At 35.3% G+C, this 24,738-nt stretch overlaps 1 protein-coding gene and 1 long non-coding RNA gene across 51 annotated transcripts in view; both read right to left on the reverse strand.

Moving 5' to 3' along the window:
• Positions 1-53: 53 nt before the first annotated feature.
• On the reverse strand, positions 54-4,676 carry LOC147874864 (uncharacterized). Its single transcript, XR_015538537.1, has 7 exons — positions 4,558-4,676; positions 3,612-3,715; positions 3,048-3,091; positions 2,586-2,696; positions 1,013-1,091; positions 453-513; positions 54-164 (listed from the first exon to the last, which is right to left on the reverse strand). It is a non-coding gene; the product is annotated as an uncharacterized LOC147874864 (long non-coding RNA).
• A 1,778-nt stretch (positions 4,677-6,454) lies between these two features.
• Dscam1 (Down syndrome cell adhesion molecule 1) overlaps positions 6,455-24,738 on the reverse strand; it is a 183,743-nt gene continuing 165,459 nt past the window's right edge. For 49 of the 50 annotated variants that reach the window (XM_087360755.1, XM_087360578.1, XM_087360570.1 and 46 more), the window contains 5 exons: positions 20,483-20,688; positions 19,138-19,327; positions 18,439-18,600; positions 14,374-14,434; positions 6,455-8,012 (listed from right to left, as the gene is read on the reverse strand). In XM_087360755.1, coding sequence (XP_087216881.1) covers positions 7,952-8,012; positions 14,374-14,434; positions 18,439-18,600; positions 19,138-19,327; positions 20,483-20,688 — 680 coding nt within the window. In that variant the 3' untranslated portion in view covers positions 6,455-7,951. Of the gene's footprint in view, positions 8,013-12,014; positions 12,055-14,373; positions 14,435-18,438; positions 18,601-19,137; positions 19,328-20,482; positions 20,689-24,738 lie in introns of all 50 variants that reach the window. The other variant, XM_087360833.1, reaches the window with a different exon arrangement.

Raw genomic sequence — 24,738 nt, forward strand, 5'->3', positions numbered from 1 at the left:
TCACTGATGGTTAATAAAGGTCAGACACAGGTGACATCACAAAATAAGAAAACTTTAATGCTATATCAAAATTTTTATTGCAATTTATCAGTCTTCTTACAAATGCTGGCTCACCTGAACACCAAACCATCTTGCACACAAAAGCAAGATCAGCAGCCACAAAACTATGGACAGAAGAAATGAAGTACCAAACATTCCCTAATTTAAAAATGTAATCAAACCACACAAGGATAAAGAAAACAGTATAATTAATTTATTATCCACCTTCCTCTTTTCTTAGCCTCAGAATATTTCATCAGTCAAAGTATATTCAGATTGACTGGGTTACGGAATTAAAATCATTGGCTAGAAAAACAATAATTACATATAAAAAGAGTTTGTCTGCTAGGACCAAAAATCTTCAGCCCATAACACTTAAGGGGGTTGGGGTTGGAGAAGAAAGAATAACTTACACAAATTACAGCTGATGCCAAAAATGATACTTCCATCGAGGATCTTCCACGTAGATTTGATCTGGAAACAATTTGCTTCATGTCAGTCTGTGGGAGACATTACACCCCTCACATATAGGCAAAAATTTCCCCACAAGTACTTTTTATGCAGTAATTATTTTTCAAACTCAACAAATATTAGAAATAAGAATTGTATTTGTGCTTACAGGCTATACACCCTCATCCTCGGCTAAGGCTTACAAAGAATCAAAAAAATGTTTCCATCTTCGGGGTAAAAAATTAGAAATAACATTTCTCCTGATGCCAGAAGAACCAAGATTCCATACAACAAACTGGAAACCTCTTTCAGATCGTAATAGCATCAGTGCATTCAGATATATGCTTGTCATTATTTATTACATCACTAGAGGTAGCAATTTCACTTGCCTGAAGAACAAATATCGATGGGCTCTGAATGGAAAACTTCGTCCACTGAATCAGCACGGAAACCACTTATCACAAAGAGAGATAATACATGGGCTACACAATAAAACAAATAGCACAAACAGAATTTTACTTACATCACAACAGAACACAGCAAAGGCAGCCGATGAAACCATCAACTTTGTCGAATGGCGGTGATACACCGCAAGTCCAAACCTGAAATATGTATATAGTACAGCCACCAAAGCAAGAAAAAGGAACAAAGCACCAAATCTTCTAGAACTCAGTGAGGGCAAGTTTATTTATCATGAAATCAAAAAATTTGTATCCACAATGACTCATCATTTCAATTCAGTATCATGACAACAAAAGATGAAATTCACTCACCAAGTACTTTGTTGAAGAAAGTAAAGGCGCGTCCTCACGAATCAAGTTTAATCGACCGATTATAGTTGATCAACGAAAGTTGTATACGACTTGAATCAGTTTTTGTTCACACATTTACAATAGAAACTGATCAACAGTTTCAGTTAAAAATGGCGTCGAAAGCAGCTGTGCGTGAAGCTGTACTGATAGTAACCTTTATTAAAAGAACTAAAAACAATTTTATTTAAAATGAACAAAAATCGTAAGAAACGTCGTTTTTGGGTGAGGCAATGGATATTAAGAAGAAATCGATTCCTCTGTTCCCATTCCACTTTTTTTTATTTGCAAACCAATGAACGTTCTTCTTAATACATCGTTCTAATCGTCTTAATTTTGTTCTTCAGATCAGCAATATTAAGACCAGCAATTTCCATTTCTTTGACAATAGAACCCAAAGCATTTTCTCCTGCATCTTTATTTTTATATTTATCCAGTCGGTGGTTCCAAAAACAATCATGCTTATGATAAAGTTCTAAGAATTTTAGCATCACACTTTCAGACCACTTGAGGCTCATTTTTTAACTAAAAACACAACACAAAAAACTAAAAACAAAACACATGCAGGAGTGGTGTGACCAGTTGAAAGCAAACTTGACAATCAACTGAAGTTCACACGTTTCAAGACAGGATTCAACTTGAAAGCAAATGGCGGATGACTCATCACTTGAATGATAAAGTTTGACTGGGTCAAACTTTTCTTGATCCACTAAAAAGTTGATCAACTCTATCAAAACAAAGGTTCTCACTACAGATTTCATTCAACTTTTGTTGATCAACTATAATTGGTCAATTAAACTTGATTCGTGAGAACGCGCCTTTAGGTCCTCTCCTTCCTGATTCAACCTGAAACAAAGTTATTTATGGACAATATCCGTCATGTAGACATACACTGACATGAATATTCCTAGTTTCCAATTATGAAGCGTTCAATAAGAGAATAGTTACGAACACAAACTTACAAGTATAGGTTATGTTCCAGCAAGTCCAGTAGCAGCCGAAGCTGCCAAAGGCCAATTTAAACAAACAAGTTACAACACCAATCAAAAGAACAACGTGCGTGACCTGTAGCTGCCCTGCGTATTGAACTTGTATGTGAAAACAAGTCAACATAGCTTGTTAGCAGCGCCCTTCACTTTCCACAGTATAAACGCCACACTTGCTATATTGCTGCAGTATGGAGCTGGACTGTGGGTTCTCATGCACAGCGTAGCCAATCAATGACACCAGAATACAAAAGCACTGAATGATACTAGAAATTAGACAAGTAGTGATGGGAAAACTTACATTGTCCACAACTCGAAGCGCAAGGAACAATTCAACCCAGTTCAGCAATCATTTGGCAGCAAGTCCTTTAACCCCCCTCTCTCCAAGTAAAACACTTAATGATGCACCATTCTGCAACAAACCAAAACCAAATTCACAGATTCCTCACCGTCATAACTACAGACAAATTAGGTAGACTTGAAGCTCTGCACTCAGAATACCGATAAATCACAATTGTCATACTGGGGCGGTATATTCACATCATTGTCACAATATAGATATACCAAGGCTTATGCTTTGGTATGCTTTCATTCACTGCATATAGCAGAAATGTAAATTACTCAGAACTTACAAGAGTTAGGAGATAATCTCAATCTATGGACCAATACGTCCAGATTGAGTGAGATTAGTTGGTTAACCATGTTCAAAACAAGTTGAGATCACTGGTGCAAACAGCACTTACAAATGTAACATCATATTTACCTCTCCTTAGTACAATCTCACGTCCTCCACATCCAAACAATATCCTGAAAAAGAAGTAGGAATGTCAAAACCACCGTCTTACGCAGCATGACAACAGATGCAAAACTGAACAGCTCAGATACAAGAATAATCACTGAAATCATACGAACGAGACTATTTTAATCATCACAGCCACCACTTGTTACAGCTACATTAATAAAATCCTATTCCACTAAGCACTCTAAAACATCTATCTTACAAATACTTGGTATGTAGGAGTGAGGTGAAAACTGCACACACAGCACAGCTTTAACAGTCTCCCCATTAGGATTTTTTTTTGCAGTACAATATTACATGATATAAAGAAGTCTCACTTCTACTCTGCAGCACTTACTCAACCAAAAATTCCCAGGTATTATAAGACATGTAAGCAATAGTGGTTATTCTTTCTTGTGCAATTATTTTTCCACATGGACATATGCCACATTCATCAAACACACAAGAAGAATTTCTACATTCTGTGTGCACTAATCACGTATCAAACTTAAAGTAATGTTTGTTAGTCATTAAATCATGAGAATTCACCTCTCTACACAAGGAAAACCAGGCCTCGGGAAAAACATCAACTTCTCCATCAAGTGTAAGCCAGCACCTGCATGGATGATTTTCTCTCATACTGAAACTGTGACCTTGAAAAAGGATAAATACAAAGTTTATGTATCGTGTGAATGATATTCTTAAATACTAGAAAAGCAGACCAGTAGAAAAAACATACTTGTCTGTGAGAATCTCAACAGTCCGATAAACAAGATGAACACAGTTAAATTAGCAATATGGACTGCAACAAGACGCTAATAGCACATATATTAAATTAAATAAATTCCAACTCTTTCACTGAACCCAAAGGTAAAATGATGATCACCACGTTCCCATTCCGAGCCAAATGATCCAATTCACTCTCCAACCGCTTCCCAAAGATTCAGTTTAATATTAGGTCTCCTAACCACGTGGTTACAAATAACAAAACTTCGTAACTGATCGAACAAAAATTTAGAAAAACGCCTTGCAAAAGGATCCAATACATCACAGCTCATGCTACCACTGAAGCAAGTAAACTCTCATAAAAGAATACAAAGTTACACATCCCACAAACCTTTCGCCTTTCCTACCAAACTGTACTACCGCCCAAGCTCAAACTGGATGCTTGAAAAAAATTCTATACTTCAAATAAACAACGCATCTTATGGATTCTCAGTAAAACGATGTATCAATCACAACTTAAATATGCCAGGGATAACTTTAAAACATCACAGAATCCATTTCTTGAAGATAAGCTTGGTGCAACGTGTACAAATCCAGTTCGAGCATAATGTACAAAACATTTTTTTAAAAGTTTTTCGAACGTTTTTCCATTTTAGTAATATATTGTATTCATAACCAAATGAATATAAATTATTAAAAGTTATAGGAGGATAAAAACTGAACAAAACAGAACCCACAAAACAGCACCTATACAACAAACACAACTTACCTCCAACACCTCCAAAAACCAAATGGAAGAGCTTCCTTCCCAGCACACATTAACCGACTCTTACTATCGTGCTATCGATGTGCAATGTAGCGCCGTGAGTGTTGTGCTGCGCCCTGTGAGCGATTCACAATTAAACACAATAGGAACTTCGCAGAAGCACAGTCGGTAACAAGGTTAACTACTATTCAATCTGCAAACTTCCTTCACCCCTAACCCTCCAATAAACACTAAACATATACCATAAGTTATTGGAAACCCTATGAGCAACGTAATCTGTGTGTTAGAGAAACGGGATCAATCTGTAGAGTAAAAATTAGTGTGTATAACAATTTTCATATAACTTTCTGCCATCAGTTAAAGATTTCCCAGTAGCATGAAAGTTCCTTAAAAATAGCATAATTATAACAAGAATTTAATTCATAACAATCCATAATCCCCTTACTGAAATGTACTGAACCATAAAGTAGTCTGATATTCATAAGGACTGCGGTCAGCTGAAGTTCAAAAATTGTCAACGAAAAGCATGTTTTTACACGTATACTTGGATCAACAGAAAACAATGTTTTAGCTGGCTTCAATATAAAACAAAAAGATACTGAAAAGTTTCCTAACATTAAATGATATTCGCGCCATCTACCATAATCACATAAAGAAAAGCAATTTCTAGAATAGTACCAATTTATATAATGTATAGACTGCTACAGCCAGAGTTTCGAACAATTTGTACAATAAACCATACAATTATAATTCCTGAAACCAAAATAAAATTACCATGTTTAAATGATGAAAATCTAAGAATCCCAACAATTTGTACAATAACGCAAGCTATGATCTTGGACTATCTTTGCCACGGTGGACTTGTACTAATCTGTGAGTGTTCTTGCAAATACTGATAATATAAGCGAATTTGAAATACGAGGCGCGTCCACAAAGTAAGTTTCCCACTCGTCCCACAGCTAGCAAACCTTATATTGCGCGAAGCGACTGTGCGTACGTGATAGAGCAATGACGTAGCATGGCGCATGCACTAACGGTACTTCCCGCGTTCTCACAGTAGCATCGTTGCAGCTGTTGAAGATGGAGGTTCTTATTCCAGCTCCCGCCGACTATGAAGTGCGGTCAGTGATAAAGTTTTTGAATGCACAGAGCATAGCGCCGATCGAAATTCATCGTCAGCTGTGCCGGTCTATGGGCCTAACGTTATGAGCAAGCAGATGGTGCGTCGCTGGTGCAGACAATTTTCAGCAGGCCATTCAGAACAAGCGGCGCGGGATGCTTAGTGCCGGTATTGTCTTCCTGCACGATAACGCTAGGCCGCACTCGGCTCGACGGACAGCAAGTCTCCTGCAGGAGTTCAGCTGGGAGGTGTTTAATCATTCACCCTACAGCCCGGACCTCGCTCCCAGTGATTTCCATCTTTTCCTACACCTCAAGAAATTCCTATCCGGTAGGCGTCAGCGTTTTGAGAATGACAGAGAGGCGGAGATGGTTGTCACACAGTGGTTCCAATCCCAGGCGGCAGACTTCTACGACACAGGTATTCAAAAGTTGGTCCCACGGTATGACAAATGTCTCAATTCCGGTGGCGAATATGTTGAAAAATAGCTGGACACTTGCTGTATCTGTTGCAATAAATATTTCCATGAACTTGTGTTTTGTTTCTGTAAACGGCCCCAGGGAAATTTACTTTGTGGACGAGCCTCGTAGATGGACGGGCTTTACCAAGCGGACCCGGCCCCAGGCTGGAAACAGCAACGGATGATGATGACATTGCATGAAATGAGATGTGAACATTCTTCCTGGTCTGTCTCTTGTAATATTAACTATTCATAGGAAATAAGGTGTAATGATTCCTGATATCCTTAACAGTACAGTGTCTTCTCATTCAAAGATACAGTTAGAAGGGTTTGACTGTAAATCTTTAATAACACAAAAATTCATTACTTCTACAACTTTGGTACAAATAGCTCATTTCACACTTAATATGGTAGTCCCCAAAACACAGGGAACAGAAAACCTAACATTATTTGAAAGGCTTATAATCAAATAAAACGTTTCAAGAACTCTTTCCATACAAATATTTTGGCTTTTCGTTCTCTTGCTTATCAGATCTCTTGCATCACCGAGTGGCGTAACCTACACTCCAAAAATTTAATTGTACAAATGAAAACATCTAATCATTCAATTATTAAAACTTAAAAATGAAGTAATATACTAGAAACTCTATCTAGAAACTATTAAAATCCTAATTATACAAAATAAAATACTCATGTAATGCAAGAAACTCCTGAAAAGTCAGTCATTAAATGTTTACAACCCACATAAATACAAACACACAGAAAAAAGAACACTATATGAATATTGTTGTCTCGAAGAATATGTAAAACACAGTATTATCTAAAACGTTTAAACACACTTTCAAAGCGCTTACTATATTCTGTAAATAGTAATATAGCCACGTGACTTCTGCTAGAAGCTTATTTTTGTTAATATATGGTTCTTGCTATGTATTTTGCATGCATAATATAATGAATGCTTTCTGCTTAACTTTTACGACATGTGATTAAATTAGGGCGCTCCCACATTCATGAAACATTTGGTCTACTGCGTACAAGAACAATCCTGGAAAGTACGAACTCGACACATTACTATTATACAATACAGATAACAAAACAAAACTCTACTCAGCAAAGCTAACAAAATCTCACATTCCTACAGCAAGAACTGTCTCTTTGCAGGTTTCATTCAAAACATTGGAAAAGGATTCGATGACTATCGTGCTTAAATAATCATGACCACACTAACCAATGAGGTTGCGCAGATCATGACAAAAAACATTACACGCTAAACGCTAACAATAGTAGTAGAGTATATAATGCCATAAGACTGACACAGAGAACATGACGTAAACAAATCAAAGCACTGTACCATCATGGTGGGTACATGAAGCTAGTTTAGATGAAATCTGATAATTTCAAAAATTGATTACACTTCATTATATTCAAGCATTGTCATTTTGGGGGGGGGGGGGGGTGACACTTAAACATACATACATGACAAAATATCACATGTCACAAAGTTTGAGCTTTCATTTAAATCAAACTCAAAAGCAAATATCATGGAGATCTGCCAGAGTATCATACGAATCACCTTCCCCTAACTACATGGGAACATGGACACATCATGTTACTGTTTAGAAAGTTACATCAATAAAAAAACAGATATTAAAATAAGACAAAACAATAATTTGAATATGTTGCAAAATGGAATCAGGAATGTAACCCTTATGGAAAACAGAATCTGATGTCAGGAATAAAGAGCTTAACTGACAATTCCTGGTTACATTTGCAGCAGACGATGGCACAGATGTATCTCTTGCGTCTGGAACTAAAGGTTACACTGCCACAGTATCGTAGGGTGTGACTGTGAGTCCATTTTGGTGCCCTGCTTCGTTTCTGGTGGAAGAAACAAAACAAACAATAATTGGTGTCACTGACAGTACTTTTCTCAAAGATTCAAGCTTCTTATACTGTTAATCCTTATATTTGTCAAAAGAAACTTCAGAAAATGTAAGTAAATGGTTAAATTTCCACTATTAGCCATAGAATGCTCAAAATATCAGCTGGAGAAAACAATGAACCACAAGTAAAATTTTAATTTTTATCCATCTGTTCCACAGAAAACTTACAACATTAACACAGGGAGCCTAAAAGTATGTTCACACAAAACATCTAAAACTAGACATGGAGGAAGAAGGGACTAGAACAGTTATGTTCATGTTTACATGCCCGTTCCATGAACAAAATCCTATCACATTTGAAAAAATTACGCATAAGCTTAAAACACAGCCATCTTTTTAATAAAATATTAGTGACTGTAATCAACACAACTAATTGTCAAAAACAAAATTATTTTAATTTATTGGCAAGTTCTGATATCACACTATCATCTTCTCGTCAAGCTGCATCATAAAATTAACACAGTGTATCAAGATATATATCTTATAATCTCTGCCAATGGAACTATTTTCTTAATTAAGTTATAAAATGTTGGATGCATTGCTGGTATCATAAAAACATCTGCGCAATTTCACAGACAATCAGCATTACTGGGCACCCCTCCCCCTATTAGTTCAATAAATCAGTGGTCTACTGTATACAAAATTAGCCAAGATTATATCATACAGCAATATGACTTCAATTATCTGATCACAATCAGGTTTATTTAATAGAGATCAGATTTCATATAAATGTTCTTGTTCATTTTAAAAAAAAATATTCTAATCTTTCAAAAGTAGATTCAAACAGTCCATTAAAGTATTCCTAAACTGAGTAGTTAAGTAAATTACAACAAATAAATCCAGTGAAGAGATTTTTAAGTGTTATTTGATTTAGTGTATTGAATAATTAAGTCATTCACATATATTTTAACTATTCTGAATAAATTACTGAAGCTATGTAATATAATCTGTAATGGCTGCAACTATGAAGACAAGACATTTGATGGGCTGAAGAGCGTAGAAAATGGGAGAATTTCTGCACAAGCACACTCCCTTAATACAGTTTCTATTTGACAAGTAATCTCTCAACCTAGGTAAACCTGGAATGGGCCTCAATGTCATTATACTGTTGTTCATAGTACAATAATGATGTAGTATAAATATCTGATAAAGCTCACTGTATGAGCCAGACTGCTATTTCATTATCTTGTCATCTGCTTTGATCTCATTTTAGTGTGACTTTTATTCTCCAGAAAAAAAATATGATGCATCAATAAATTTGTACTATAGTTTTAACACCCCTGCTGTATAATTTAAGGGAAAATGCAAATGGAATTTGCAGAATAAAAATTTAAATGTTAATAGCATAAAATCACAATATTGTGATTTATGTCATATTAACAATAAATAAAGCACATAAATGTTCAACCCTATAAATAAAGCATGCTTCAGAGCAATATCAAGTATTAAGTGCTGAAAATGAAGAAAATGAAATAGTGAGCACAAAAGATTACTGAAACTTGAAACCACTCAATGTCATTCCAACCATTTCTCTTCTAATGAAAATAAATTAAATACGTAGGTACATATTACGTTTGTGTAATATACAGAGAGGAGAACTAGACTAAAACAAGTATTTTTTTCTCTGTACCACACTTGATCATACAGACTAAAGGTACAAATGGTAGTTCATGTCATTTTAGACCAAATAAACACACTATCTCTCTGTACTACAGCCATATGGACTCCATTTTCTTTTATGGAGTCAATGAAAAAAGAACCAATAACAAGTATATATTCAATGTTATATGATTATAAAGCAATTCTTTTGTGGACACATAAACTGTTAAAACTACAAATAGCACTCCTGAGCTGTGCAACTTAAAATAACAGAATACACTCAGGGAAGTGAACTTAAAAGTTTAACCTACAATATGCCCCAAACAGAAATCTGTACAACACAAAGCATTTTTATACATGAGTAGTGACATTTTTTTTTTGTAGTGTTCTGTCTGACGACAGGTCCATATGAACAGGATCCTTCCATCCTTTTCTCGGACTGGGACCTGTTCATATACGTTCTTGGCAGATGATCCAGAAGTGGTTTGCCATTGCCTTCTTCTGTGTGTGAATAGAGTAATTGTTGGGATGCCACGGAGAAACCGGGGAAGCCCCCGGAGGAAACCTCCGTGTTGCCTAGACCACGGCCTTGCTCAGCACAAGTTATAAATTCGGGCACCGCCGGGAATTGAACCCGAGACCCCAGGATTACAAGGCCAGCGTTCTAACCGCTAGACCACCGTGGCACTAGTGACATATACAGTGATTTTTTAAATACTAAAGTTAAATATATCTTGTCACCATTTGTTCAACCATACTGTCACACCTACAGTCGAGTATGCCCCAAAAGACTGCTAGCATTTTATTTTTTCTGGTTTAGAAAAGTGTATAAGTGGGAAAGTGATTAGAAGCATAGAATAACACATTGTTTAGAATGTCTTTAAATATATTAGAAGTAAAAATCAAATTAAAAATGTAATTAAATTGCTGAAGCTACATGTTTGAAAACTTTAATTCGCATAAAAGTAATGCCTCTACAATATATTCAGTTACTTATTTTAATCTGTTCATATTAACACCTTAGATTGATGATCAGATCAGATATGACCATGTCACAACGTGACTTCATATTGGCTATACGCACCTAACTTTGTAGCCTGGTGTGTCATAATTTAGTTTATATAACAAGAATTTATTGCTGCGGTTAGCCAAATAAAAATTCTGAAGCAAGTCGAAGTTGTCAATCCCACAACGTCTTCAACTTTGTTGACATGAAGAAACAAAACATTTCCATGTTCTAGGGTACTTGAGATTTAACCATCACAAATCAATAGCGTAATTAAATCATCCTATTATGGAGATGCTGACCAGATTTTAACTCTGGAGCGGTGAATGGTATGCTACAGCAACACATGACTGCACTGCATGTTAGTCATGATACACGGCTGACAAAGGTTAAATACGATTCTAGTAATCTTGGAAGTATCCTATGCTTCCATCAAATTCTGTTGAAACAATAATTCTGTTGAGATCATATTGTAAGGTCAATTCTGAGATGGGATTAAAATTACTATATGGGAAAATTAAGTGAAAGGAGGAAAATATGATGAGGCACTCTCTGTCAAAAAAAAAAAGGGCAGTGTTTTGGAAATTAGACCCCATTTTAAAAAAAAAATGGTACTGATTATATAAACTGTATTGTTTGGATGAATATAACAAATCATTTGTCACATGATATTTACTGAGTTCATGGACTCTTATTAAAAATTCCCCTTAATTTTTTTTCCTCAACCTACATATCCTTATATAACAAACAAAATATTGGTAGAATAAGAATTGGATGTTTAAAAATGTATACAGTACAAACAGAAGTTAATCAAAGCTAATGTCCAGATAAATATTTGTAAAATGAAGAGATCTATGTTCATGTGAAAATACACACTCTGAATGACAAAATCACTATCTTTCCATGAGTATGTTTCTGTGCACTTGATCATAGAAGATCTTACAAATAAGAAACATTTAATTCTTCTGTGAATTTTTTTTAAATTAATTTTCAAAACTTGCACAGATTCGTACATGAAGTGTCTTGTTGACGTAAATGTTGGAATTTTTACCAAAAAACTTCAACACCACTTTAACTGTATGGTCTTTCTATGACTTATAGTCGCATTTCAACTGGGCCACCTGTTTTATTTTTAGTCCTTTCAGGGGACAACCTGCCTCAAGAAGTTTCATCCTTTCAATTACCAGAGAACTCATAAACTAGGGTTTAAATAAGGTTCCATTCAATGCAGAGCTCAGCATTCGTAGTGCTTTAGTATGCAAAGAAAGAATAACAGAACACAAATATCCAACAGGCTTTTCACTACAAACTACTTCTGTTAGTAAAACTTACGCCTCCTTATTCTGAGCTTTCATCGGTAACTTACGGTTTCCTGTGTTTTCATGAAATGAGAAATCCCCCAAATATGTTATACACCAATTTCTACATAAAAGCACAATCTATGGCTACTTTGACCACTGGAATGGACTGAACTATTAAATGTTAAGTGCAGCGTATCCTCATGAATTTCACTTTTAGTGTTGGGGAAAGAACTGTCTATTTGACTTTATGTTGGCCAAAATTCCTAGATGGTCAACTATGGACACCACCATAATACTTGATTATTTTTGTCTAAAGCATTAATTTATTACAGCAATTTCGTTGTTGTTGTTGTGGAGTTTCTCAAAGTAAAAATCTGAAAATACAGTAAATGGGTTAACATCTTCATATCTGCATTTGCATAACATTTAATGGCATTTACAGTGATTCAAAGTAGCCCATGCATGTTAAATACATCTTTGAACACATAAAAAAAAATTAAAATAAAATAGTGTGTTAATGGAGTACAGTTCATTTATAATGGCCATTACATAGTGCTTATTATATTTATAACAAAGTGAACACTGCATTTCCTTATGGTGTAAGTGAAGTTTTACATCGCCAGAGTGGTGCAGGTGTGGGACTTCAAATTCATTTGTATCTTTTGCAACTCCACCACAAGTATGATACGCAGCCTGTATGACGTAACTTATGACAATATTCAGAATGCAGAGGTAAAATTCAACATCTGTCAAGAAAAAGTGTCACCATCAAACCTTGTAAAATATAAAAAAATTAGTGTGAAATTCCAACTGATATGAAGTGAAAGTAGGATGAATCAATATTAAAAATATATTAAAATTGGCCGTCAATCACAATATAAGATAATTAAAAGTTCCTTATCGAGTACTCGATTTACATGTGGAACATTTACGACATGTTTCGGCTATATATAGCCGTCATCAGGTGTTATATTATAAACTTTTTACTGAATTACTGATTTTTACTGATATTTAATGATGATTTTCAGTTCTCATTTCTCATGAATCAATGTGTTTAAAAAACCAACGGCCTGCTCAGAATGTTTAATACATTCACACCTGGATAACCTATACCAGCTGATAAATTTGCAGAAATATACACGGCAATTGGTGTAATTTAAACTGATATACCATGGTACTTAACACTCAAATTTTCTTCAAATCTGTAGCACTCATTTTGCAACGTGTCAAGTACTGTTTGAGACAACAGTATCTTGTGAAAGACTATGTTCTCTGCAAAGAAAAATGCTCTACTTGTAGTAATGCTCAGAAGGTAAAAATAACGTCTGTCACTTTTAAATATCCTTTACATTTGATTTTGTTTTACTTACTGATCTACCAAAATACTATGATGACTAACATGTCAGTTTTCTCTACAGCCACCACACAGACATAGATCAAGAAATTAATTAACCCCAAGTTCTGAAACGTGGTGCATATTCGTGTACCCCTACTGTCTGATGTAAAAACCAAAGCGAGGAAATGTCATTTTGCTGTGAACATGTTAACAATATTATTTCAGTAATACAATTCTTTGGTAGAAAGCTGATATGTGAAATAGTACAGTTTTAGAGGAAACCATTTTAAAACATATGCAGCTAATATAAAATCACATTATCCAGCTATGTACTAAAAAACGTTTCATTATACCATGGCTTTGTATCCCCACACCCCATGTCATGTTTTGCCTGGCAGACGTCACCTCTAGAAGTTTATTTCAGCCCTTATTCAAAAACTGGCAAAACTGCATATATCAGCTTTTGGCCTTCCGCCACAGAACTGTAAAAGCTGAATACATACTATGAATGTGAAATCCCTTTAAGTGAGTGTTTTGCTGCTCTTCTTTAAAGGTGGCGACTGACTTGTAACATTTACTCGTAATGTAACATTCGCGGCGAGCATGTTACATTACACCACAACTGGTGAGGCGCATCGAATGCTCGTTTTGAACGCTCGGCTCGACTGTGCTCCATTCATTTCATTCAATATGTCGGACGTGGAGGTTGTGTTATCTTTGTTCCATTTAATACGCTACTCTTATCTAAAGAATTCGTGAATGCTCGTTACGACGCCGCTTGACTGACTGACTGACTTGTAATGTGACACTCAAAGGGATTCGCGAAAAAACCGACAACACGATGGAGCGCCCGCGAGCGTGAGCGGTTCGCATCGAGCGGCTCCGTTCGCTGTCCTCACTTGTGTAATGCTCGATTTGTAACACGTTACATTACAGGCAAATGTTACAAGTCAGTCGCCACCTTAAGACAAATGTGATACTGAGTAAAATGCTGTAAGAATGAAGGAAATGCAGTGTATGGTAGGATAGAGGGTGAGCAAGTCATTTTACTGACCTCTCTATGAGCTTTCTCATTTCCTCTGTAGTCAAGTCCTTGCTGTTGGCCCTGACATTTACTGAAAGCAAAATAAAAATACAGGCCTTTCCACTCAACTGACTCCTAAAAGGGGAGGGCGGGAGACAGAAAAATAGGACACTACAGGAACAGGCAGTTACACATCTGAAACTGCTTATTCCAGCTTCAAGCATAACACAATGTTAACCTACGTAACTGTTATAACACACAAGGTCAACACAAATCTAAAAATAAAAATAAAATATATATGTAGCTATCATAATAAAACACAAACACAATATAATCACGCAACTGAAACACATAGCAACTGATGTTAACAACTACAACATAAATTAAATTACATGGAATACTTGGTATGCAAATTGTGTGTAGTTAGCATTTATACGAACTGAAGGACCAACAACATGGATAGATACACGCTGTCATCCAAAAACTCCACATGCTGCTGACATCATCAGCTGGTAATACATACAGACACTTGTTGTGGAGTTTCTGGATAATATATTCATATATCTACATGTAGAGTTGATGATCCTGCAGTTCACATGAGCAATGAGCATCAGCACAAATTGAAGATCTTTAGTAATGTTTCAGACCAACACCAGTATACGTTCTTTTGCAAGTTTTGTGGTTATGTGGTTAATGTTGTTCAAATTTTGTTAATACTGTATATATGAATGAGAAGAGAAAAAAAAACAGTGGTGTTGGGTGTTGTATCTGTAATTGATAAATCGTGGATTGAGCATAGTAGATTAATATTTATTTATGTATTTGTTTATCCAAGCAAGGAATATAATTCTAGATTAAACAGCTTTTCAATTAACTACCCTACAACTTGGTTCTGTTTATGCCAGTTAAGCAGAAGTTGTAATGTATATTTTATTGAGATATGTGTTGTTATGTAAGACTTGAGGTTCTCGCAGCGGTGAGTATGCAGATTTCCGTCTTCTGGGTTGTTGCGCTGTGTAGTCTGGTCGATGTTAACCAACGTTTCAGAGGGCCTGATGACGGAGGCAGTATGACCTCTGAAACGTTGGTTAACATCGACCAGACTACACAGCGCAACAAACCAGAAGACGGAAATCTTCATATGTGTTATTATTTAATGTATGAATTACTGAATGAACAGTACATGTGTACCATCCTGCATTGTATTCATGAAGTGACTGTGCTATAATAATTACTTTCTTGTAACCAGTATCCTATCTCTTCCACACATTTCACTTCAAAGCATGTCAGATTTATTTTATCTTCCTATGACTTCAAAACAAGGCAACTCCAAATTTTGGAAAAGCTCAACAGAAAATAAATGTGTCTGAAAAGTTAGGCACCTTTCATGCACACAAGTTACGAGACTACTAAAGTATCATGCAAATTCCCCCCCTGACACACACACATAACAAGCAAGGACCACTGCCACAGAACAGGTATTGTTAAGTACAGAGATACGCCTGATTACACTCTCCACGTATCACATCATGGGACTGGCTAATAAAAGTGTAATAACACTTTCATTAATAATATGTGTTTGCCTCTTTACTTTAACCCTTTTCAGTGTGTCTAAAAAAACACTGCATATGCAAGATATGACATCCAATTTTTAATTAAATGCTTCTGAAGTCTATCAACAGTTTTTCACATTTAACACTAGAAATTATAGCAAATGTTAATATGGAGAATTGATGTACTGGATCTTTGCACTGTAAGGGTTAACCCACTTCACTATATTCAGACTGCAACTACATTTTACCTTGATACTTTACAAAATTGCAGCTATTTTACATTACTTTGTGTATTAAAAATTAAATATTAAAAATATATTAAAATTGGCCGTCAATCACAATATAAGATAGTTAAAAGATTAAAATATCATTTTACGTTCCTTATCGAGTACTCGATTTACATGTGGAACATTTACGACATGTTTCGGCTATATATAGCCGTCATCAGGTGTTATATTATAAACTTTTTAACTGAATTACTGATTTTTACTGATATTTAATGATTTTTAGTTAAAAAGTTTATAATATAACACCTGATGACGGCTATATATAGCCGAAACATGTCGTAAATGTTCCACATGTAAATCGAGTACTCGATAAGGAACGTAAAATTATATTTTTATCTTTTAACTATCTTATATTGTGATTGACGGCCAATTTTAATATATTTTTAATATTTAATAAATCACAATATGACGCACTTACAATATCTTATTACTCTGTGTAAGCCAAGTAGCTCAGGAAATGGAAAAGTACATGTGGGAATCAGTTCTACGCATTGAATAATCTTCGAACATGTCAAGAAGCAGGTAACTCTCCAATAGACAGAAATAGGAGACAGGAAAATAATCACTTTCATGTATAAACATTGCGAATTAAAACCTAAAGAGGTGTATTTTCATGCAAGGAAGGTGTTAGGACAAACTGATAAGAGAAAGAGGGTACATTTCTCCTATTAATTACAACAAAGTGAATATTTAGACCATCATATGATGCAATGTTCTTTAAGTTTTGTCATAAAGTGACACACTTCATCAAACTAATGCAATGACTGCAGTAGTGTACGTGAATAATAAACAGTCTTCTACAGTTGATGCGAAAATGTCTCATTTTAATATTTTATATAGCGGATCAAATCAGAAGCTTTCCCTTCTCAAACTGGTTCAGGTACTTTGAATTCTTTCTAAGTGACTACAATCATATTATTTAGGTAAGAGACAAAGAAGATTCTATTATTCTTGTTAGCATAAATTTAACTGATACTAAATCTAAACTGCCCGTCGCTATCTCGATGCACAAGATATTTAGTTCTGTGGCCATGGTCCTTTCAGCATTAGAGCTTACCAGAACATCGTTGACACACAAATATTCAAAAGATCCAAGTCCCATAATCACTGACTGGTTATCATACACATGATTAATATCAATGACAGCACAAACACAAACTGTTAAGATGACTACTGGAAACAAACAGCAATTGTTAGATTGATTTGCAACAAGTTATGTTGATAAAGGTTTCTTCTCTACAAGTTAGGGTATTTTGTTTGTTAAACAGAAAGGAATCAATAAGATATGTAAATCTGTCTTTTGGTTTAAGCACCACAACATGAAGATGTATGGAGGAGCAGAATCAAAGATCCACACATTCTTAATTCTAGCCCTGGACGTAAATAAGCGATCAGCTTGATTCTACGGCTATCTGCCCTTTAGGAAGCCTCTGGCACCCACTGGGCAGGAGGGTGAGAGAGTCCCAGACAGTCTGGATATAGTGTTGAAGAGACAAATCGTTATTCTTGCTGGGATTCAACCCATCTTCCAGCCTGGAGTCACCTAACTAACTAAGCTGTTCCAGCAAATATGAAAAGTATTGCACATTTGCTTTGGTTCTTTATCAATTACTGAAGTTTTTAAATATTCTTTGCATGAAGTAGATAAAATGAATGTATAAGAGTGAGGTTATGTCTAATCCTCCACATATCTGCATGTTTCATATACAAAACTATTCAAGCTCTGTACTAAAAGTCATCATTAAAATTTAATTTTGACCTGAATTGGTCTACTTATATGACACTCAAATTGAATTTGATCATAATCCTCAAGAACTGAAGTCAGTGAATATGCCTACCAGCATAAATGGTAATAAATTAAGTCTTCATTACAAAGTCAGGTTAACTGGTGTACATTCTGACCCCAGACAAGGTACTGGGTCACGAACTTTATGAAACTGACATCTACAGGAATGAAAATATGAACTTCATGAACCAGAAAAATTATTTATATGAGATTTTAAGTTTTCATTGTAGTGAAAATTTGGACTGCGGTCTTCTGGATTATGATGCTGTTTAAGTCTTGTAGGTGGTTACAAGATTGCATGCAGTCATAACCCAGAAGACTATAATCCAAATACTTTGCACTGCTGTAAATAGATGAAGCCTTCAGACATGAGATTTCTTGTAGAGAAGATATCTCTATATCACAATATAATTCTGATTAGAGGTTATATTCTTTTAAATACATGCTAATTAGTGTAGTCTTTGCTCACCTCCATAGTTGCGATTTACAAGCTGATCACGGTCACACTCAGCTTCTGAGATCTCGTTGCTTTCTTTCGAGTCGTTGAAGGATGAACTGTTAGGATCGTGGTTCCTTGGAGGTGGTGGAGGAGGTTCAGGGCTCCCAGACAAAGGTAGGTTACGGGCAGAACCTGATAAATAACAACAATAATAATATAAACAAATCAAGGAACAAAAGTACCATTTCCTACTGCTAAAATGATTTTTGAATAGATGTTAAACCTTCAATATTCACTTCATGATATTGAACTGCTGTCTCTTAACAGTAAAAGTTTTAAATTCCTATAATTGCTGTCATAATGTTTAAAATATTTTCTTAATATTACAGTTAAAATAATTTAACACTTATTGACAGAAAGTCACATTTATATATTCCCTTTTGTGAATAATTATGCTCATATTAGAATGCTGATGTATTTCTTCATATCCTAGACTTCATTTCAGATTAATGTCTTTATAAAAGCTGATGTGGTAAATTTACAGACACATTGTGTACAAGTTGTAAAACAAAAGCTGATCTACATTTTACCATCTGATATTATTACAATTTAGCTCCACAAAATCTGTAATTATATTTTTTTTAGTATTTCCTGTAGGAAACAGAAAAACATTTGATAAAGTGCCAGCATCCTGTACTGAAAGTGTTAAGGATAGCTTGAAATACGCACCTACGCTACGTCGGCTGACAGAGCCTCGACTGCCATAATGATCATACGGAGCACCATACTGGCCGTACTGGCTGCCATACTGATCCTCTTCTGGAGCACAGTTGGCAGGATCATCATACTCTGGTCCGGGTACACAGTTGGCAGGACCATTCTGGTTGCCTACTCGAGAGTAACGCCCATTGGCTCGAGGCTGTACATACCACGTCACTCATATGTATTATTTCACTAATGGTTCCTTATTTCAAGTGCTCAAATTGCTGATAGATCAGTGATGAAGGGGTATTTAAAAGAAAAATTCTATGGAAAATATATGGATTCAAGAGAATGGAATTAACAATCCACTTGTTAACAGACTCCCAAAATTTTTATATGAAAATGTAAAAAAGAAAATTAACATTATTCATTACAAGTGTTAATATTTATTAATGGTGGTGGTAATTAATGAAAATTTTGTATGAATGTTACATGTTTTTACATACGTTTAGGGAGATAATGTTAACCAGAGTTTATGTGTACAGGGAACGTCTATGTACTCCACAGAGTACACCTTACCAGACTTGTTTTTTGGGAGGGAGGGGCAGTGAATGAATGTTATTTTTGAAAGTTATGATGCAGTTTCTCATTTGAAAAGGAGTTTAGGTGCTCCACAATCAACTTTCTTGACTCAGTTCCACCTTACGTTTGACTGTTCCCAGTAATGCAACATTCACCTTATGTAACCCAAAACCAATCAATGAAGAAATGCATTGGGCACAGTAATTCATTGGCACAGAATATACACCACTAAAGAACAGAAGATAAAATATATAATCTGAAGCTTTCACGGTGATGAAATTCAATAAAATCTTCTTGGGCAATCAACCACATCAAATGGTTTGGCGGGTACTGACATTTCAGGACCAATCCGTCCCCATCATCAGGGTTCTGATGTCAGAATAACATGTCCTTCCCATAAAGGTTAGTGACATATGATTTGAAGCTTTCGTGACAACTAAATTCAATCAAATCTTCTCAGGCAAACAGCCACAACAAATGGTTACATGAAGAAACCACATAAGATGTGATCAAAACCCTGACAATGGAGACAAAGATGGTTCCCAAAATGTTGGTTTCTTTGTGTGACCATTTGTCGCAGCTGATCGCCTGAGAAGATTTGATTGAATTGATAAAATGTTTTCAAGGTGAGGTACACAAGTGGCAAATATGTAAACAGAGACGAGGGGAAACATGTTGAAAAGTGAATGAAGTATTTATCTCCATTTTTAGAAATTAAACGTTTACATCAAAATAATACTTACTTTTAAAATGTAACTTGTTCTTCCTTAACTCTGATAATGAAACTCACCATGGACTGAGATCCACTGCGCTGATGGATGTGCCCATTTCCAGCCATCCCACTGGGGCCCATGGGACCAATGGTACCACTGTGAGTACGTTCATGTCCATTCTGGTGTGGAAATGTCTGGAACTGCATTGCCTTGTTAGGGTCCATCTCTTCACGGAATCCCAGCAAATGGAATGTCGCGTAGGGACAGATCTCATCTTCCATACCTGGAATGGTAAAGCAGAATGCCAAAGCGTAGAAGTGGCTCATTACAATCAAATGAAATGAAATGAAAAACAAAAGGAAAGGCACCCACTGTATATTTATCTTTCATAAAAGAAAATGTTTCTTTTTGTTTTCATGTACAACTAGCAAGTGCTGACATGGTGCATTTTATAGTTTTGGTTATAGGTTTAAACACTCCTCTTTGTACTCATAGACTTATAAGAATTTTTCATACCCATATAATTTTCATCAAGTTACAATGAGTCATCAGCACACCTACATATTTCATACGGCTACCATGTTGCAATTTTCAATTTACCTAAAAACTTCAATTAAAGTTACATGCATATCAAAGCTCTGCAAATGTATTCAATGACAGTGGTGTTCTTATCCCGTATAAATTCACATGGCTAGCATGTTGGTATTGTTGACAAAGGGTTAAAAACATGAAGACAGAAGACATCCAATGGTAAGACATACATATCAAGTTTGTCAAAAATCAGTGTATTATTATCTATAATAATGCATGCCCATATATCAATCAGAGAACGGATCGATAGACATGCATACTCGTTAATAAAGTTTGAAAGAAGTAGACATGGAATCCTTAAAAGGGAGTAAAAACTCCTAGTGTTCCTTCACTCAGTTATCCCATAAAACATGAGACAAAATATGAAAACAGAGCATTCACATTCACTTAAGTTGTGGCTACTGTTTTTAGTTTAATGAACTTTCTTGACATGTGTGCACCTCAGCAATGATGATGGAACCCCTTTTTTTATGAGGGTACCACTACTCAAAACAGTAGGATTATGATGGCCAGCAGGTTTGGTATTTTATAAAATACTAGGATACAGACATTTTCGACCCTTCCTGAATGTTCCAACCACCTAATTTAAAATTATTTTATTTTTGAAATGATATAAATTGTTTTCAGTTCCTTTCACGTCTGCTCCATACTTTTGATCATATAGCCATTATCTAGCAACTGCCCTCAGACAATGTACCCCTCCTGCCTCTATTTTGCTTTCTTTGTTTCTTGTCAGTACGGAAACAATTAAGTTTATTTCATGAGAGTAGTTACTGCCATTCAGCTGGGCAGAACGAGCTCTTCCCTGGAGATAAACTGGGTGGAACATGCAGCTGACCACTCACCTCATTTAGTCCTGAAGCTTATAATCTGTGGAAATTTACCATCATGTCTCTAATGTGGGGTGTTACTTGGACATGGAGGCAACTTTACCTTAACTTAATCAGAACAGTTAAATCTGATTTTCAGGCAGGGGCCAAGTGTTTATGTTAACTGTGTTAGCCCACTTTGAGAAATGATGAATAAGAAGTCTTCTGTCTTACTTTCATAGCTCAGTAATATTTTATATACTGTAACACAGCAAAACTGGTAAGATAAAACATATCATTAGCAAGGCCCAGCCAGCAGGCACAGTCAGAACTTTGCTAGCTAATAATACAATGTACTTTATTTGATCAGTTCTGCTATGTTGAAGTGTGTGGAGAACCAATGAATCACAAAAGTAAGAAAAAAATTCAAATATATATTTATTATTCAAGTCTATACACAAACTTTTAAATTGTTGATGTTAAAATTTAAAATCACCATTAATATTCTGCGCCATTCATCGTTATCTCGATGTTACAATATTGCGCTATATATTACTACATGTTTCAATGTCATAGCATCATCTTCAGGTTTTTATCATTTAAAACTATTCTATATTTATTAATGCAAGCTTTTCATTGATTTCATTCATTTGAACAAATAACATAATACGCAACATAATATGCAAAATAATAAGAAGATCAAAGGAACACCCACAACAGTAATCTACAATCAATGAAAAGCGTGCATTAATAAATATAGAATAGTTTTAAAGATAAAAACCCTGAAGATGATGCTATGACATTGAAACATGTAGTAATATATAGCGCAATATTGTAACATCGAGATAACGATGAATGGCGCAGAATATTAATGGTGATTTTAAATTTTAACATCAACAATTTAAAAGTTTGTGTATAGACTTGAATAATAAATATATATTTGAATTTTGAACACAAACATGACGCATCTAAACTATAAGACAAAATATGTTTATTTTTAGTTTTTAAAGTACTAGCTGTGCTAAAAACATTTAACATAAACGCTCTGCCCCCATTTTCAGGTACAGATTTCTAGAACAGAATGAAATCAATCCCATAAACTGAAACTGTCTTAAGTATAAACTTGGGAAGTCAAGAGCAAATTCATGTCTCTGTTTCTGCTGTTAAAAGTAACCATACATGACTGTCATGCCAGATACATACAACAAGCATATTTTGTGTGGGTTTTTTTTTTCTTTGCTATACAAAGCTCTGTAAAAGAGTTAACTATAGTTAGAAAACATGCAGCAAGAGAAAACACTCAAGCACAACATGCTAGAGGGCAGCAGTAACTTACCTCAATGTTCTCAAAGTTTTGGCTGTCCTGTTGTCTATGCAATTACCATTATACCTTATATAAAAGCAACTAATTAACTCATTTTGTCATTTGCTGCAGACAAGACAGGGAATTTCCATGTTCTGTGAGGAAGTACTACTTCTCATGATATCTTAACATTATTTCTATATACATGTAGATTTTCAAGTTCATTTGAATATATAGTCTAACATTGAAGATAATTTCAGTTTAATTTTCCCATGTTGGCATGTTGTTTGGTATGATTTTCTCTTTAAAAAAACATTGCTTACAAGTTTATATAAATACTTGACAGTTTACATTATGATGAGAGAAAAGGAAAATGTGTTTTAAAAATTTTGATCACAAAAATTATAATATTAGTTAATTATTATACTGTTTACTGTCTGTCTTATGAGAGATGTAGTAAAGACTGTGAAGCCAGTTTTAGTAATAAATCATAGCTGAGACCAGAATGAACTGGAAAGAGAGGCTGGTCACTTATGAACATGACCGTAAAGTGATCATGGCACCAATGACAAGAGAAACATTGTAAGACTTGAGGTTCTCACAGCGGTGAGTATGAAGATATCAGTCTTCTGGGTTATTGCGCTGTGTAGTCTGGTCGATGTTAACCAACGTTTCAGAGGTCATACTGCCTCCGTCATCAGGGCGATGAATATGCCAATAGGGTGTGAGGAGCTGGATTTATAGGCCGGGAAGTGAAAGGTGTAGCCTGCCCCGAGCCAATGGGAGCAGGCATGGGAGTACACTAATGGTAGCACGTGGGCGAGAGAATACAGAACTCTTCATACTCATCGCCCTCATGACGGAGGCAGTATGACCTCTGAAACGTTGGTTAACATCGACCAGACTACACAGCGCAATAACCCAGAAGACGGATATCTTCAAGAGAAACATTATATTGACACTCTGCCTGATGGTGACTAGAATGAATGTTCAAGTGTTGATATTCCTTTCAAACAAATCCTGGCATTAGTGTAGTTCAGAATGAAACCACAAGTGCAGAGGAGATTAAAAATGTGATCTTTAATGCTGTTTGGAACATGTTATATTACCTACATACAAATCATCAAAATATAACATTTCAACGAAACCTTCAAATGGACTAACATTACATAAAAAATAAATGAAATCACTATTACTGTGACATAACCTAAAGTATCGCCCATCTCATGCTCCTTGTTTTGAATATACTAATATTATTCCTTAGGGTAAAAGATAAAATTTCACAATATTCATAGCAGGTAAGACTACAGTTTTGTGTATTTTAATCTTTAGGTATATGGATAGGACACATGGTTGAAAGATTAATCTGAATGGTAGAAACATTCCCCAAATTTAAACTGCTCTTAATTTCACCATGAATGTAATTTACAGTTTTTAATGTTGTCTCAAAGCATTTGAACGTTGGCACAGAATAAACATATTATACCTACAAACTGAAATTAAGAAACTTCAAAGCAAAACAGATCATGTCAATAGTTTGTTGTCATTCTACTATATTCATCCAGCACGTTTAATTAATGTCACTTCACAGGGTTGGTAGAAAACTGGGTTGTGTATGTGGGGGGAGGGG

Source organism: Zootermopsis nevadensis, unplaced genomic scaffold, assembly GCF_977971745.1.
Source record: "Zootermopsis nevadensis isolate Lab colony 2312 unplaced genomic scaffold, Znev_1.0 Znev_ptg000003l, whole genome shotgun sequence".
In the NCBI taxonomy this organism is placed as follows: domain Eukaryota; kingdom Metazoa; phylum Arthropoda; class Insecta; order Blattodea; family Termopsidae; genus Zootermopsis; species Zootermopsis nevadensis.